At 54.2% G+C, this 17,775-nt stretch overlaps 1 protein-coding gene across 1 annotated transcript; it reads left to right on the forward strand.

Moving 5' to 3' along the window:
- The first annotated feature begins 1,346 nt into the window (after nucleotides 1–1,346).
- Nucleotides 1,347–17,491, forward strand: DUSP4 (dual specificity phosphatase 4). The gene is made up of 4 exons (XM_060653144.3): nucleotides 1,347–2,321; nucleotides 11,477–11,622; nucleotides 12,631–12,850; nucleotides 13,486–17,491. Exons 1-4 carry the CDS (start codon nucleotides 1,889–1,891, stop codon nucleotides 13,869–13,871), a joined length of 1,185 nt encoding a protein of 394 aa, XP_060509127.1. The 5' UTR covers nucleotides 1,347–1,888; the 3' UTR covers nucleotides 13,872–17,491.
- The last annotated feature ends 284 nt before the right edge of the window (nucleotides 17,492–17,775 follow it).

Below are 17,775 nucleotides of genomic sequence, written 5' to 3' on the forward strand. Positions count from 1 at the left end.
GGCGGGAAGGACCCCGCGGCGGCCGTCGCTGCTTGGGTCGTGCTTCCAGGGGAGACCCAGAATGGAAGGCCCGACCCCGCTGCTACCGGGGCCGCGAGCGAGTCCTGTAATTCCCCCGCTCGGTGGTTAATTCTCACTAACAAGATTTGGCAAGATGTCGGGCGAATAATTTTTGGCTTGTGTCGTGTCCCCACCGCGGCGCGCGCAAACCCTATGCCAAAAGCGGCCTCTGGGATATTAAATGCCTAAGTAAAACTGGGGGCGGGAAAAATGCTACATGACCTGGAAAGAGGGATGCATGGAAACCTGAATCACCCTCAGAACTTATTCAATCCTTTACGCGTCAATTTCTCAGGGTCTAGCCTCGCACCAAATGTAGACCGTAACTGTCATTTCCTGAGAAAACAATTCACATGCATGCAAGATGAGGTGAAGTCTTTTCCAAAAGCCTAAAACGTCGGGTTTTCCCCCCACCGGGATTCAATAAACATCTTTAGGAAGCGTGGACGGGAGTGGCACCCCTACCTTCCTCCATAGGAACAGCATTCCGGCAATTAATGCCTCCCTCTGGGTCGTAAAGCAACAAACCCAACACCTCACTACTACTGGGCTGCGGGGCAGGAGGGCTTTTCTCTTTCATCTTGTAAGTTAGGGCTTGCCCACGTTCTCGGGAAGCTATAAAGCTGATTTAATGGCTTGAGATGAAAATCGATCACGCTAATGCAGAAGCTAACGTCTGAGGAGTCGCTTTGACAAAACGACCGGCCGGGCGGAACGCACTCCGTAAGCCCCGGGCGAGGAGGTCCCCGGCCATGCCCGCTGGGCAGCGGGGCAACGCTGCCCTCTGCACTTCGGTTCGCGGGAGGAGACCTGCGAGGCTGCTAAGGGGGAAGCACGGGGGCAAAAAGGAATGAAACCTCCAAAACCGAGCCCCGGCCGCCGTTAGGCCGGCTTCCCGGCGGGCCGTTTTCCGTACGCCGAACGCCGCATCGCCGCGGCGGGGAGGAATGGCTGGACTGCCACTAGGGTCCGGGCGGGACGCGTGCCGAAGAGGCCGGGGCCGGCCGGCGGGCTGCGACAGGCGCTGCCGCGTTCCATTCACAAAGTCCTGGCGCGGCCGCTCGCCTGCCGGTCGGAGGCCGCCTCCCTCTTCCTCTAGGTCTCGGTTTTATGAATGGGCCTGAAGGCGAGCGCCGAGCGCCCTGTTTACTCTGCTCTTTGTGACGTCGCGTTCCCATGACTGGGCGCAAGCGGCCCGCGCTCCATTCACGCGCAGGGGAGGGGGCAGGGGAGGGGCAGGCGGGGCCGAGGGAGCAGGCGCGGGGCGGGGAGCCGGCGCGGGGGGCGGGGGGGAGGGCGCGAGGCCCAGAATGGCAAGGGGCGGGGCCTCTCGAGGTAGTAATGAATCTGCCCCCTCCCGGGGGAGTGCAGAGGAGCATTAATACATCTACAAGCTAAAGAGGAAACTCTGGCGGGGCAGTGCGCGGAGCTCCGGCTGTCGGTGGCGAGCGGCAGCGGCCCGAACGGCAGCGCCGGTGGCGGCTACGGCGGCAGCGGCACAACGGGCAAAATACAATAGAGGCAGCAACAGAAGGGAGCCCCGGTGGTTCTCTCTCCCATAAACACACTCCCCTTCACCTTCCCCTCAGCACCGCGCGCGGTGCCGCCCGGTGCCCGAGGCCGCTCGGACTGCTATGTAACCGCGAGACTGCTGGAGGAAGGGGACCGGGGAGAAGAGTCTCGCCCGTGGGAGGCCGTGGGGGCCAAGTTTGCGGCCACTTCTGCACGCGCTTCCTTTAGCCCCCGCTTGTCCCCTCCTGCAGCCCAACTGGCCCGGGTCCCCTTCGCCTCCTCCTCGCGTGCCCAGCAGCCGCGGTTCCCGGCGACCATGGTGACGGTGGAGGAGCTGCGGGAGATGGACTGCAGCGTGCTCAAAAGGCTGATGAACCGGGAAGAGAACGGCGGCGGCGCGGGCGGCAGCGGCAGCCACGGCGCCTTTGGGCTGCTGAGCGGCGGCAAGTGCCTGCTCCTGGACTGCAGACCGTTCCTGGCGCACAGCGCGGGCTACATCCGAGGCTCGGTCAACGTGCGCTGCAACACCATCGTGCGGCGGCGGGCCAAGGGCTCGGTGAGCCTGGAGCAGATCCTGCCCGCGGAGGAGGAGGTGCGCGCCCGCCTGCGCTCCGGCCTCTACTCGGCGGTCATAGTCTACGACGAGCGCAGCCCGCGCGCGGAGAGCCTCCGCGAAGACAGCACCGTGTCGCTGGTAGTGCAGGCGCTGCGCCGCAACGCCGAGCGCACCGACATCTGCCTGCTCAAAGGTAAACTCTGGCGCCGGGGCGCGAGCTGGAGGGTAGGTGTCGCGGGGCTTGGCGGCCTGCGCCTTAGTGGGCAAGGGAAGAAGTAAGTGCCTGGAGGGACTCGTGGCTGCGTGGGTACCCAGGTACTCCTTTGTGCGTGCTGTTTTGCATGGGTTTGCAAGGTTTTCGTGCGTTTGTGTGCAAGTGCGAGCGCCTGAAGTCCTCAGAGACGGTGAAGGTGCGTTTCCTCTGTCACCTGCAAGTCGGTACTCTTCCTGGAGACTGCATTTATTTACGCTCACTAACCGTCAGGTCTCTTAGGCGTAGCGGCTCCACTGCGTTGCCCACCCATATATAGTCCAGGGAGGTGCTCCCGGTGCTAGTGTGCGGGTGCGGAAGGTCAAGCCTGTCGTTTTGGCGTGCTCGGGCCCTGCACTGAGTCCGACCCCTTGAACCCGAGAGGTGGGGAATACGGTGAAGAAGGGCGAGCGCCGAGGTGGGATCGGCTTGGTAAATGCAGAAAGGAAGATCGGGTTGCGGACATTGCGTGGAGCTATCTGCTGCCCAACTCCGAGCTCCGCCTGGAAGGTGGCCAACTTCTCCCGCCTCGGGCTAGACCCCAGCTCCGGGAGCGGGGGAGGGGGGAGGGGCGGGAGGACTGAGTTTCGGGGAACGCGAGACGCGAACGTGCCCCTTAAATTCAGGCCGCGGAGAAGTACGACCTTTTGTTCAGACGGGGTTCTCGACTGTCTTGTTAGCGCGTGCTTGACTTAAGTGAAACCTGGAGAAACTCTTCGGGGACGGGAGTTCTGGTCAAATCTGGAAGTCAGAAACCCCCAAAGGACCGCGTGCTAAGTAACTGGAGGGACGGTGCCCCGGCCGCACCTGCCGGGCCTCGTCGGGTGCCGGTCCCTGACGTTCCTCGGGTGGGAGAGCCGTCAGGACGGGGTGTGGGTAGGGGCGCCCCTGCCGCGCTGCGCCCCGTCTTCCTACTGCCGCATTCCGCGCATTCTTTCGCCCGCGTCCGGTCCTCCCCTCCGAACCCGAGAGGCGTTTCAGACCCTGGCCTTCAAAGAGCCGCTCCTTTCCCTGCCGGCGTCCTTCGCCTCCTCCCTCCTTTCTTTCCCCTCCGGACCTGCTCGCCCCGGAGGAAGGGAGGTGGTGGAGGGAGGAGGGGCGGAAACCTCTCCCCACCGCCCTTTCCAAAAAGCACAACAAAACTGCTCAGTGCCGCCGAGCCGGGTTCGCCCCTGCCGAACAGCGGGGGGCTTTGTTCTCGGCAGTTGTTTCCTGGCCATTTGACCTGTCAGCTGCTGGGGAAATGCTGCTGTTGACCTTTGGTTGAACTACTAAGGCGATTTTGCTGATATTTCTTTCTCTGTGAGAGCTGCCTTTTGCACCTCCGATCCAGCCTAATCTTCCTTTTTTCTCCCCAAAGCGCTTTAAGAGAAAGTGCCGGGAAGGAGTGGCACCGGAAGGACCGGCGAGCCGGGCTCCTGGGACTCGGCGGCCTCGCCTGCCTGGGGGCCGAGCTGTGCCCGGAGCGCCCGGCAGACGCACGTCCGGCTTCCACCCGTGCCAATGTGGGGGTCCGGAATGCTGAGCGCGCCTCCCCTCCCCTGCCTGGTGCCGGCGTCCATGGCGACAATGGGAGAAATTTCTCCCGGGAGATAGCCCTTTCGGGTGGCACGGGCTGCACTCCGAGCCGCGCTGCCCTGGATCCCTCCTGATGGAGAGCCCGAGCCTGTGCCTTCCTTCGCGGGCTCGGAAGCCAGGGCTCTTCTCGAGGTGGTGCAGATCCACGTGGAGGCTGGCTGCGTTTTGTTTTGTTTTTCTTCCTGGAAGAAACCCGTAGGGGATCGCCCTAGAGCAGCAGCTCGGTCGGGGACCTTGACCCCTGGGCTTCCGGGCTCCAGGACGCTTAAGCCCCTGGGAGGGAGGCGTGCTTTTAAGGTTTCCTCCTCCCGCTGGTGGCACCTCCCTGGACCCGCAGGGGAGAGCCCAGAGCCAGATCAGTTAGGCTGCTGGGCGCGAGGCTAATGTTAAAGACTGAGTAGGGCAGAAGCCTCTGGGTAAAATGACAGTTCCCTGGTCGTTGGCGAGGTCCCTGGAGGGAGGAAAAGGAGCCATCTAACGGCTCTTTCCTATGGGGCCCTGTACTGCTTCCTATTGTCTGACCTGGGGTGGTGGGGAGGCCGACCTTCCCCTTCTCAAAGTCGATATTCTTTAGTATCTAGGCCTGGGCGGCAGGTTGAACTAATGCCTCTTCTGGAACAGGCCAGAGGGAGTAGCCAGTACACTCAGCTGAACAGCTGTGTCTTCTAAGGGAAAGGAGCCTGCTTTGGAAGCAGCAGCCTAAAATTCAGTGGTGGTGGTGGTGGTGAGGGGCTTGTTCTGTAGTGATGGTAGAAGCTTCCAGGCTCACAGGGTCGTATGCTATTAACCTGGCTTCTTTTCATATGTGTGCTAAGCAGAGGAAGTATTAATTAACACCGTTCCCCTTCCTTCCCTTGGCCCTGTAATGAAAAGGCATCCCTAGTGAGTTGAGGGAGAACCGGGAAGTGTCTGCTCCCACACCGCTGGAAGAGGACAGCCATGCCTCCTAAGTTCTAGTGGAGAAGCCAGTAAAATGGAGAAAATGTGGGTTCATGGAAGGGCACTCTGGGGGCGGAGAACTAATGGGAAACTGGGGAGGAAAAGCCCCTTAGATTATCTTTAGTAAATGCCTAAATTGATTCAGTGTTGGGTAATTTGGTTCCCATCGGAGTTGTTCATTTTAATTTCCATCTAATGGGACTTTCTATATATCTCATTGCACATGTGGTGGGGAATGTGAAAGGAAAAGTGGCCAGACCCGACTGTTCTCTGCCAACCTACAGGAACAGAAAAACAGAATATTTTCGGAAGTTATATTATCCTTTCCAGCCAAAGGCTATCTAATTCTACCAACTAATTGTGTTTAATAATCTGAGTTTTCTATTTCTGCCACGTGGACATGCGTTGGTAGAAATGAGTTAACTGCAGGTGGTTAACTAATACCACATGCAAGAATTCCTAGTTAAGAGTAAATGTTACTTAATACCAATAAAATGCTGCCTGGCCTTTACATTCCCTAAATGTTATCCCAAGTTTTGCTAAGAACGATAACCTTAAATCACTACACTCTCTGGTCTTTTTGCTAGTAGAAGATTCCCATTGGGGCAAATCTTCCCCCCCCCCCACCCCCACCCCCCAACTTTAAGCTCATTTTATTTAAAGTCCTGTAAGGCATTTTGGGGGAAAGTTTAGAAATTTCAGCTTTTCAGATTTCATTAGAATACACAACTCATTTGAACTCCCTTTCTTTCCTTGATAGCTCCTCAGATGAGGGTTTTAGACCCTGATCATTAGAGAAGGACAAAAAGGGCATTTTCTTACCCTAATACCTTACTTTTCTCCTGTCTCAAATTCATCTCAGCTCATGACTTCTGTCCGTTTTTTAAGTTCTGATTTAAAAGTTGTCCTGGCCCTGTCTTGAGGCAGTGGGACGATCAATTAGATATCAATTAGATAGCTTCTCCCTCCAGGTTGGGACTCACATACACTGTAGTCCTAAGGCCTGATCCTACAGACTGACATTACACTTTCTGTAGGAAACAGCCCCCAAGGCCAATGACGGAGTGGGGGGAGCGCTCAGCCAGCAGCTGAGCTGGGTCTTGTCTCTCTCTGTCTCCATTTTCCTGGCCCATCCTAGTCCCCCAGGAGGTCAGTGGCAGCAGACAGCAAACCCCGGCGGGAGGGGGTTGGGGGGGGGATGAGGTTGCACACCTTTTGACCCAAAGAGAAACGGACTGGCCTTTCTTCTTATAAATATGATACAATGCCCGTGCCAGCCAAGGATTGAGAGCATTAGAATTACACACAATGGCAGGCCTTAGAGCTAATCTCTCACCTCTGTTGTCATTCTTTAAAGAATGACCCGAGCGAAGCAAACTCCTTCGACCTGGATATTTCCAATCAACAAAAGTAACAGAAGACCGGGGCGCAGGTATCAATTGAAAGTGAAAACCCTATCACTAGGAAGCCTATCACAGGTCCCTTGGGCTTGTCCTGAGGGCTTATAGGAGAGACGGGCTACACTGGGAACTGAGGGAAGGTGGCTTTTCCAAGGAGCCAAAAAATTCCTTTAAAAAATCAGAACATCTGAAACCAGATAGCCAGTTTCCTTACTGGGAGGCAGTTGCCGCCTAACAAAGGAAGTTTGACAGGAAGAAAAGTTCACTCTCCAGCGGAAGGCAGCACCAGCCAGCTTGCTGAATGTAGCAGATAGCCCAGAAGGACTGGGAGGGACCGTGAACCAGCTCCAGCTCCAGGGTGGCATTAAGTGTCAGCCAGCTGGCCCAGGACGCGCAGGTCTGTGTGTGGGGTCCCAGGGTGGGAAGCTCACTTAGGTAAATCTTCAGCACTGCTCAGCGTTTACGTGGGTGCTTACTAAGTTAACACCCGCATCAACGGGAGTTCTCAAAGTCAAATGACCCCAGACTTTCTTGCTGGGCAGCGTTTGGCTCGTACTGATAATGAAGTCCCAGGAGAGCAAGCCCCTGTCTGTGAACGGGTGACATTCTGAGTGTTTGAGAGAGGGTGACTGGAAGAGCGACAGCCATATTAAGATCTGTGACCACTGTCCCCACCAAATGACTGGCTTCCCCATCACAGACCCCACGAAGAGTCCTACTGTGGTGATGTGATCGGCACTGCACCAGCCTGTCCTTTCTATAGCACTGTTATGCGCACATCGCAGCCCTGCATGGACGTGTGGACAGTGGGTCATCCTTTTCAGTAAGCTGTGACAGTTGTCTTGCTTTGTATGAGAAAAAGAGCGTGGAGTTCAGCTAGCTGTGGATGTGATTATCCCTCAAAAAAAGTTGGGGGGGGGTATTATATTCCTTTTCTTCCCTCTAGACTCTCACGTTTCAAAATTAAGATGAGAAAATGAGAGCTTTAAGACCAGAAAGTCTATTATTTTTTCTTTAATTTTTTTTCTTAACGTTTTATTTATTTATTTATTTATTTATTTATTTATTAATGTTTTTATTTATTTTTGAGACAGAGAGAGACAGAGCATGAGCAGGGGAGGGTCAGAGAGAGAGGGAGACATAGAATCTGAAGCAGGCTCCAGGCTCTGAGCTGTCAGCACAGAGCCTGACGCAGGGCTTGAACTCATGGACTGTGAGATCATGACCTGAGCTGAAGTCGGACACTCAACCAACTGAGCCACCCAGGCGCCCCACGTTTTATTTATTTTTGAGACAGGGAGAGACAGAGCATGAACAGGGGAGGGGCAGAGAGAGAGGGAGACACAGAATCTGAAACAGGCTCCAGGCTCTGAGCTGTCAGCACAGAGCCCGATGTGGGGCTCGAACTCATGGACCGCGAGATCATGACCTGAGCCGAAGTCGGACGCTCAACCGACTGAGCCACCCAGGCGCCCCCAGAAAGTCTATTATTAAGAACATGGGAAAAACAGGTCAAAATTAGTCAGAATATCTGTTATGGAATTACATCCAATTGGAGCTACACAAAACAGGCGGAAAGTCATTGGTGTATGTGTCATGAAACTGCATTCAGAAGCTAGAAATGCAGATCTTAGACACCTGCTTTGCAGAGAAGTTTGTGACATTTAGAATCGCAGAGTATCAGAAGTTAAAGATGATAACAGTCTGAAATCCTTGCATCGTGACCCCGTAGGGATACAGATACACCTGAAACCAGAGGCCCATGAACTTCTACCTTCTTTAAATGCAGTGGATTCTAGACGTTTCTATCCTGTTGTGTTTCCTTAAATAAAGAGTGCTAGTCATGACTCTTTAGTGGCAACCTGTAGTTTGAAAAACACCGTTTAGACGCGGAGTTTGGTGAAATGTCACGAGTGTCCAGATCCTTTCTGTTTCTACATGTGTCTTCAATGGGATGAAACCGGCAGTCTGTGCCTCCCCCGGGAGAAGGACCACCAGGAAGGCAGAGATGGGCACACAGCAGGGTCGGCTCCCGGTGGCCAGACTAGCAGGTGGCTTCGAGGCCAGTGGCCTGAACGCTGGCACTGCCCTTACCTGAGGTTGCCCTGTGCCTCAGTTTCCTCATCTGTAAAACTGGGGCCAGTCACCCCTCAAGGACTGCTGCTTGGGAAGAACCTGGCACATAGTGAGCATTTCCTCTATCCCTTTTAGTAACGTGGAGCCGATACCCGGCGTGGACGTGCTGGTCTTGTGGAGTGTGGACGTGGGTGGTTCCTCACTTGCAGCCTTCCGTCCCTGCCACCCCGCCTGCCACCCCGCCTGCGTGCTCTGGGGCTGTCCATCCATGCTGCGCGCAGCCGAGGTCCCAGCCCGGTGCCGCTCTCCACCCGCAGGAAGGAGCTCCTTGGGTGCAACTCTTCATAACGGTCAGCCACAGACCCTCCAGAGCTAGCGACAGCTCAGGAGGGAGAATCCCTTCCACGGCTGCCTGCCTGGGACACTCCAGTCCCTCAGGCAAATCTGCTTGTTCACTTGGTTCCTTTCTGCTTGTTCTTTAAAGAGCTGCCAAAGGGAACGGACCTCAGTAATCCTGTTTCTGCTCCACTCTAATGCTGCCTTCTCCCACCCTCTCTGCCCTGTTATGAGAGGCTTGGGGGTGGTGCGGATGACAAATGGCCCCCCTTCAAGCCTGGCCTGACCCCCCGGGTCACCTCTGTCCCTCCCAGTTGGCTGCTCCCCCCCTGCCTGCCACACCCTGAGGGCATCGGCCAGCTCGGGAGCCTTCTGGGCTGTGGGTGCTGTGCCACCTGCGGGGCTGACGGAGGATCGATCTGGAGGCAGCAAATGTCCCCTATGGGGAAAGGTCCTGGAACTCAGACAGTGAACTCAGCCCTTCTGCTGTCTAACTACCAGATCTCAAGACTGTGACTGGAAAAATAAGTAAAGCCCAGGAGGAGAGGGCTGTCCAGAGTCTGGGAAATTGCCCGTAATGCTGGAGTCCCCTTGTAAGTGCCAGAAAAGGAAGTCTTCGTTAGGTGCCTCCCCGAGGCCAGGTGCAGAGCACTGGCTGTTCCAATCAGTCCTCAGAGGATGCCAGGTGCGGATGTCTCATCACACTTTACAAGTGAGGGAGAGGCTCAGAGAGGTTCGATGACAGCCCCAGGCCGCACAGCTTGATGACTTGACCAGGTTGGGATTCAACGCAGGCCTTTTCAGTCTGGTGCCCTGTCCCGCACCTTCTCAGCAATGGGAAGGACATTGTGTGTTGACCACTCTGAGGCTCCTCCTACTTCCGCTGCCCTTTGGTGTGTGTGTGGGGGGGTGCTCCTCCTCGGTGACCTCACAGCCTGGCTCTGGCGCTCCTGTGTCTCCAGCACTCGCTTTCAGGGGGGCACCGCTAGTCTGCCTGTCTGGGTGACAAGCTTTGGGAGCGCACCGCCCATGTCTTCCATAGCTTTGAAAACAGCATATTTGAACAGCTCAAATTACGTAATAAACACAGGAAATCATTTTACTTAAAAGTCTTTAAATCCTATAGAAATACATAGAGTAACAGCTAATGGCTTTATATATAGGTGTTCAACAATGGTTTGTTGATTGATTCACTTCCCTTTCTGCCTTTCAAAGGGGAACATTTAAGGAAGTTTCCCAGAGTTCTACCTTAGGAACTTGAGCTAAAGACATTTGCTGGAAGAGCCATCTTCCCTCATTATGATTCACTGCATTTGGGGCAGCAATGTTTGTAGCCTTGTAAAGAAAAGGGGGTGCTAATGGGAAGGAGGGGTGCCCCTGTGCTGAGATGACCATTAAGGCCACCAACGCGCCCGAAGCTGCCAGTACTGGGCCCTCTCCTCCGGGGGAAGCTGGTTATTGTGACTCAGCAGGAGCCGGGCCTGTGACCAGAGAGATCCCCATTTATATCCCGAGGGAGGGAATGGAGGGGAACAGAGAGGAAAAAATGTATACCCTGTTCTGTAAGCCTTATGATGTGGCGAAGAAGCATTCCCTTCTTCTGCAAAGCAGAATTTTCTAGGGCTGGGATCTGGGCAAGTGATTGACTGTCACATGTCTGCATGTCGGAAGGTTACCACGAATGTCTCTAGGAACCCGTGACACCATGCCGCTTACGCGTCAGGATTTAACGGTGCTAGCTACATTCGGGACTGTTGGTTGAATGGGTCCGTTACAGTGGTCGCTTCACAACCTGTAGGCTCTCCTGAATGAATTTGTAATATGTTTCGGGTCCTATGGAAACTGCAAGATAAAAATACAAGCAGGGCCACACAAGGACCGTGGATGCTAAGTTACTCGCAAAGCAAAGTCCCAGAACTGAGAGTAAATCGGATACTGACCAAGCGTTTCTCTTCTAGTGTTTCCTGCTCCTCTCCTGCCTCTCTGCCCTCCGCCAGCCAGCAGGAGCTTTTCGGCTTGGCACTAACACTATTCCAGAGAAGTCGGCCCTTTATCTCTTTTTACTTAAAAGACCTCCCTTCCCCAGAAGACGATCCCACAGATAACCATTCCAGAGCTTAGCAACTCGCAGGTCAGGAAATCCTGCCTTGCCCCAAACCTGTATGTAGCAAGAGGGATTTATATTTAAGCCCGTTTCCTCTTATTTTGGCCCCTTGCTGATGAACAGCTGTTCATGAGGCTGGGCGATTGGCATCTGTTCTGTTGCTGAGATCCAGAAGGGCTGCTGCCAGGGTAAATTTTTTTTCCTTCTCTCCCACATTGCAGAACCTCTCCAAAGGCAGGACTGGAGGTGGGGGATGACAGACATCTTTGCAGGCCCCAAGGCCCAGCACCAGACTGCCTCGGGGCTCCTGGAAACACACAATGGCCAGTCTTCCATGCTTTGTCATCACCCCAAGAAGCTGCCGTGGAAAGTCCCTTCTGCATATCCCCTGCACGTCGTCCTTTCTGTATCTGCCTCCCAAACCTAAGTCTTGATCCTAAAACTTCCCTTCCAGCCTTCAGGATGCAGCCCTGGCCAAATGCGGCTCTCTGAAGGCTCCATAGCCGTGATCTCTGGGCCCACAGCGCCACCTGGTGGCCAATGTAGATCCGGCCGTTCCCAGCTTCCCAGCCGTTCTCCTCAGTCCAGGAGTGGGATTCAAGTACTTCTCTGGGGTTTTGCCGGCTTCGTGACTCTATTAACACCAACGTCTTTCTCTTTTACAGGTGGCTATGAGAGGTTTTCTTCCGAGTACCCAGAATTCTGTTCCAAAACGAAGGCCCTGGCAACCATCCCACCTGCTGTTCCCCCCAGCACTGCTGAGTCCTTGGACGTGGGCTGTGGCTCCTGCGGAACCCCGCTGCACGACCAGGTAGACCCGGGCCCAGAGCCTGGGGGAAAGGGGCAATGGGAGGGGGTGAGGCGGGGGCAAGGGGGCTTATTTTCAGAGTTCTGCTTTTCAGAGGCTTTGGATCCAGTGCCTCAATTTGGGGAGAATGGAGTGAACCCCGAGTACTGGGGTGCAGTGTTAGGGAGGGTCTATTTGTTTCTTCCTTCCCTCTTATTACCCTCATTTGGAAACATACAAAGACCTAACTTTCTGACTTTGCCTCTAACTTCACATGCGGACACGCGGGGATTGCTGAAGCCAGCGCATGTGGGCTGCTGTGTAGAAAGAGCCAGGCCACCCTGCCGTGTACAAGCCAATTGCAAACGCCCAATGGACATAAATGGTTGGCCAACCCTCCCCCAAGAAAACCGGCTTAAGCTGCTCTGTGTCTTACCAGCCTTTGCACTTAGATGGAGAAGGAGTGGATTCATAGGGTCCAGCAAGTCTGCTGTCAGATCCCAGACCATTTGAGTTGGTCTGACTCGGAAAACGTCACGAATTGCAGCCCACATTTCCTCATAGATCCCGCCTCTTGTCTGTGAGGCCAAAACAGCATACATTTCTAATGTGCCCAGGGAAATAAGCCCCTCGACCCCACAACAGACAGCCTGGCGCTGAGTTAGGGGTAGATTCGTGTCCCAAGTGGTGTGGCAAGGCCGGTGTTGTGTCTGCCACTTTATTTATCGAGGGGGAGGAGGGCTGCTTGAACCGGCAGGTGGGGCCCACGAGCCTTGACCTGTCCTGGCTTTGCCGCTCACAGCAGAGCGGAGCGTAAAGGCTAGAGAAGCCCACCGGGCCTGGTGTCCCGCCAGGAGCCCCCGCAGGCTAAGGGGAGACCCGGAAGGGCTGTGTCCACAGGTGTTCTCCCCTGGGCCTGTGAAAGCCCACCTCGCCCAGGTACCCCCCCGCCCGTCCCAAGCACCCGGCCATTTTCCTGGGGGCCTTACACTCACGATGTTGGGGGCACTCTGCCCTCTCTTTCTGGCGCAGGGGGGTCCTGTGGAGATCCTTCCCTTCCTCTACCTCGGCAGTGCCTACCACGCTGCCCGGAGGGACATGCTGGACGCGCTGGGGATCACGGCCCTGTTGAATGTCTCCTCCGATTGCCCGAACCACTTTGAAGGCCACTATCAGTACAAGTGCATTCCCGTGGAAGACAACCACAAGGCAGACATCAGTTCCTGGTTCATGGAAGCCATTGAGTACATCGGTAGGTTGGCTCTGGTGGTGTGGTGCAGGGTGCAGGCCAAGTGCGGGAGGTTGTGAGGGAACCACGGGTACTTGCCTGCAGAAGGAGGGACCGAAGGGGCGCGGTCGCCGGGCTGTGCCCGTTTCCCCTGTGCCTCTGAGGAAGGCTCACTGCCTGGATGCTGTGTTGGGTGGGGATAGGAAGAGAGACTCCCCAGCCGGGCCGTTAGCTTATCTAGGCAATAACGTTTTCCGTGCGTGGCTCCAGATGTCTAGATGATAAGGCTTTGGGGATGGGGAGGAAACAAATAAAGGGAGAACTGGGCCAGTGTTTTTGTTCCTGCACATGGAAATCCTTGAAGGTATGTTGGGATTTAACCGGCTTTACCATGCATTTTTCCCAAGCTTAGTGCATTTGTTTGGATCAGTCTCAAAAAAATAGCCCAGAATGGGTGGAAGGAATCCTAGAGTCCTTTGCGGTGGGCTTCCTCCTCCCCCTCCTCGGCCGCCAACGTTATTCCTTGACCCGGAGTGCCCCTCCCCCAACACTCTTCCCCTCCCCACCCCTCCCCCCGCGGCGCTGCCCGCACCTGCCATCTGGTGAAGCCTGGGGACCGCGCGCGCAGGGCACTAACCGCGTGGCGCTCTCTGCCCCAGATGCCGTGAAGGACTGCCGCGGCCGGGTGCTGGTGCACTGCCAGGCGGGCATCTCGCGCTCGGCCACCATCTGCCTGGCCTACCTGATGATGAAGAAGCGGGTGAGGCTGGAGGAGGCCTTCGAGTTCGTCAAGCAGCGGCGGAGCATCATCTCGCCCAACTTCAGCTTCATGGGGCAGCTGCTGCAGTTCGAGTCGCAGGTGCTGGCCACGTCCTGCGCCGTGGAGGCCGCCAGCCCCTCGGGGCCCCTGCGGGAGCGGGGCAAGGCCACCCCCACCCCCACCTCGCAGTTTGTCTTCAGCTTCCCGGTGTCGGTGGGCGTGCACTCGGCCCCCAACAGCCTGCCCTACCTGCACAGCCCCATCACCACGTCCCCCAGCTGCTAGGGCCGCTCGGAGCCCCCCACCCCCACCCCGCGAGCCCGCCGGCCCCGCGGGGACTGACCAGCGTGGGGAGCAGGCGGCCAAGCTCCTCCCCCTTTGCTCCTCCTGGGCCAGCCTGGGGCCAGCTAGAATGGCAATAAGGACTTCGAATACACCTACTACGAGCAAACAAAACACTCCAACCTAGAGCAATAACGGCTGCGGCTGCCTCAGCGGGCAGGGAAGACCTTGGTTTGGTTTGTGTGTCTGTTACTTTTCAGATAGGAATTTCTTACCTCATTTTTTTAAGCGGTAAGGCTTGAAGTTAGGAAACCCACAGATCCTGGCAAATGTGCCCACCCAGTTTTATTAAGGTGGGGGGGGAGGCGGGTGGGAGTGGGAAAGGGACAAAAAGAAAACAAGTTTGCCAGAAGTGCCTGGTTCTGTGTGCTTCGTCCTTTTTTTGTTCTTGTAACAGCTTTTTTTTTTTTTTGGTTGTTTTTGTTTTTTGGTCGATGTTTTGTTTATGTTTTTTGACGAAATCTTATAGGACGTGGTTTTCCTTTTGAAGTCACCAACAGGTGAATAATTACACTTCGTAATAAATAAAAGTATTTATTAAGAATTTCCTCAGAGTATGTAAGTACAAGGAGTCTAGTGACAGTGAATTTTGGATATGTTTCTGTCGATGTCCCGCAGTGGAGCACGGTAGCGTGCAAATGTCGAAGCAGTTAGAAGGGAAATGGCATCTCCCAGGTGTGGACAAGGTGGCGGGATAGACACCTGGGATTGGTTGCCACTGAGAAGCAGGCAGGGTGGGGTGGCAGGTGGAAGGAAGGTAAGGACTGCTGTTTGATGACTTTTGAGGCTGGTTCCTGGGCACATGGAACACTAAAGTGGCTTTACATCCCGACAGTACAGTCTTTTCTTTCTGAGGATCGGTGATCCAGTTGGCGGGAGCATGTTCTCACAGACCTGCCTGAGGACTTGCAAATCATCTGTGATAAATGCCATGTTGTATAAGGTGCTCCTGAAAAATTGGGCGCAGTGGAGATTTTCCTCCAGGGAATCACTGGGCCGGACCATTGGGGAACCCAGCTAGCTAGAGCCAGACGTGATGTGAGTCCTGTGAGAGTAGAAGTACGTCAACAAATTCTTGCCTTCTTAAAATTCCCCGGCTTAGGTGAATATTTTTTAAAGGTCCTTATTTGAATAAAAAGAGGGGAATGGACACCATGTTTCAGGTCTAGGATGGAAGAGTGTGTGTGAGGAGCTGGGCAGACCCTTTGCTTGGGAGCTGGCTGCTGGGCTCCTGGAATGGGCACCGTGGGTGCTCGGGTGCCATTTTGGAATCCATTCTTGGGATAATGCCATTTGAAGGGGCCTTTCCAAACGGAGGTAAGGCTTTTTGAGGGAGAAGGATGTTGTGTGTGGGTTGGGCTTGGGGGGAGGGAGGAGGGAAGCTACATGTTACTTCAATTGTGGTAGTGTGGAACAGTGTTGTTACTGAGTGCCAGCTTAGAGGTATTTGCAAACTTGTCTAGAAATGAGAGCATGTTTATTTTTTGGTTGTTTTTTTGTTCTTTGTTCTTTTGTTTTTTTGTTCTTTAGCCCCTTGTGAGTCTAGATCTAAATGAATATTCTTGCTCATCCGTAAATAACTTCAAGCCTCAATGTCAGAATCGTGTTGGAATGCTCTTTCTTATCCTGGCATCCCAGACAGGACCAGGTTCATTACATTTCCTTCCATAAACATGAACCTGTGTTGGCATCACTCATCCTGCCTTTGTCAAGCCCTGTCTTTGGGTGAGGCCAGAGTTCCCGCTTCCTGTTTTTAGAAAAGCCAAAGGCTCCCTCATTCCCTAGGAGCTGCTTGGCTGAATAGGGGTGAGGTGTGGAGGGGTTAAGATGCCTGGACAATGGACCTATTTAGAGGTGGCACAGCTGGCCATTCCCACTTTTTCCTTGCTTCCTGGAGGTTGCTCTGTGTTTTGTGGTGAATGAGGTCCACAAGGTTCTGCAGCTGAGGGAGCCCTGGGTTCCAACAGCAGATGGACCTGGGGGGCAGGGTGGCTGTTGCAGGGGGAGGAAAAGTAACCTGGAACAGACTCACTTTCTATAGAACAAGTGCACATCCGCCAAAACCTGTGTTTTCCCAGACTGGATTCCAACCATGTGGACAGTCGGAGCTCAGGACCAGCCCCAGACACGTCTTCCCCCACTTTCCAATTCAAGTCTTCTGTCACTGTGTCAAACTGCTATTTATAAAGCCATTTTCTTTGTACTTGATGACAACGTGAGTCCCAGAACTCTCAGAAATAAAAATAGGAAATTGGCTTGATAGGAAGAGGGGATTTGGGGGAGGTGGTCATAATTCTGCCATCAGAAGCCTCTTTGATGACTCGACATAACTCTAATGAAGTTCAAATGGTCAGGTGGGTTGCCATTGGCCTCTCTCCCACGAAGTGATTTCTGGTGATGCAAACTTTCTGCGATGGCCGGAAAACATTGCCACTTTCACCGATTATCAGCCATGCTGTTGGCTACCTTGGATCTCCTCTAGAGACCAAGGGTTGCTGTCAGCTCCCAGAATCTTGTGTGACCAAGGTTGTTTGTGGATCGCTGAGGGTAACACACCTGACTTTCCCATGGAGACACGCCAGGCTGAAAGTGCCATGAACAGGTGGCCGGGAGCTCACAGTCTCAGTCCTTTCCTCCTGGGGCCATTTTGCTCAGGTGCTTGTTGGAACTGGATTCCAGAGTTTTCAACAAGGTTGGGGTGCCATGAGAAAAAAATGCAAACATCTGTGGGAAAGTGGACAGAGGGAGGCAGGATGGTTGATCGGGACAGGAGTTGGCCACCGAGCCCAAAGTACAGAAGGGGTGGTTCACCTTGACTGTCCGCCGGCATCTGCTGGGGAGTTTTGAAAACCTTGCTACCAGGCTATCCCAGACCAATTAGGCCAGGATTTCTGGAGCTGGGACCGAGGCATCCGTGTGTTTCTGAGCTCCCCAAGTGTGCCCCATGTGCGGCCAAGATGGGGAAAATGGCCTTGCTTTCTGGAAGGCTAGTCTTCCTGACAGAACTAGCTTGTCCCGAAGAAACCACAGCCAGGGGTTGGTCACTGGCTCAGCAGGGTCTTGCCACCCGTCCCAGCCTGGCTGCGGGACAAGATGGTTTCTATCAGGAGCTCAAGGAGCATGTGACCTCCTGAAGGGGGCACCTCTCAGGCTCCTCGAAAGTCATCCGATCTGTGGAACGTTGTTGGCAAATTGAATACAGTGTCTGGACGTTGGGGTCTTTCCTTACATTTTCCTTGTCGAACAAGAAAGATGGGGAGTTTCACCTCTTGAAGATAACCCCGTCCCCGAAGGGCACCCTGCCTGTTCTTAGAGCTTATGAGTCATATGAGGAAGAGGCTTCTTCAAGACAGAGCAATGCAATACTTGTAACTTTTGTAAATAGCCCCATCTTTCAGAGTGATGTCATTTCTACATTTGATATGCTTGTATTTCTGTAGGATGTATATAGTTTAGGGGATTTCTTTTTTGTTTGGTTTTGTTTTTTAGAAAAGTTGACATGTCTGTTTTTATTTATTGCTTGAAAAAGATCATTTGAAGAAAAATAAATACATTTTCAACCACCTCTGGCCTGGTTTATTCTCTCCTTGAAAACTGCTCTGCTGGGATGACTTGGAAGAGAAGGGAAGGACTGGGTCACTTAATGTGCGCTTAGTGACATTGACAGTAACATGGTAGGCAGACTGGCTGGTAAAATCAGTGACCCCACTGTTCTCCCTGATGACCACTTGAGGACAGTGATGGTATAGCTGACGTGCATCTCTGAGAACCTGATTTCTCTAGGCACACTCCTATGGGAAGAATTCGACGGTGGAGCACCTGGGTGGCTCAGTCGGGCGGGTGTCTG

The sequence above is a fragment of the Panthera onca genome, chromosome B1, assembly GCF_046562875.1.
Source record: "Panthera onca isolate mPanOnc1 chromosome B1, mPanOnc1 haplotype 2, whole genome shotgun sequence".
Lineage (NCBI taxonomy): Eukaryota > Metazoa > Chordata > Mammalia > Carnivora > Felidae > Panthera > Panthera onca.

What these genes read in the sequence shown, in the direction of transcription:
- DUSP4 (XM_060653144.3), top strand. Translation starts at nt 1,889, where the DNA reads ATGGTGACGGTGGAGGAGCTGCGGGAGATGGACTGCAGCGTGCTCAAA. An exon ending in GAACCCCGCTGCACGACCAG is followed by an intron (nt 11,623 to 12,630) that starts GTAGACCCGGGC and finishes TTTCTGGCGCAG; the next exon opens with GGGGGTCCTGTGGAGATCCT. An exon ending in GGAAGCCATTGAGTACATCG is followed by an intron (nt 12,851 to 13,485) that starts GTAGGTTGGCTC and finishes TCTCTGCCCCAG; the next exon opens with ATGCCGTGAAGGACTGCCGC.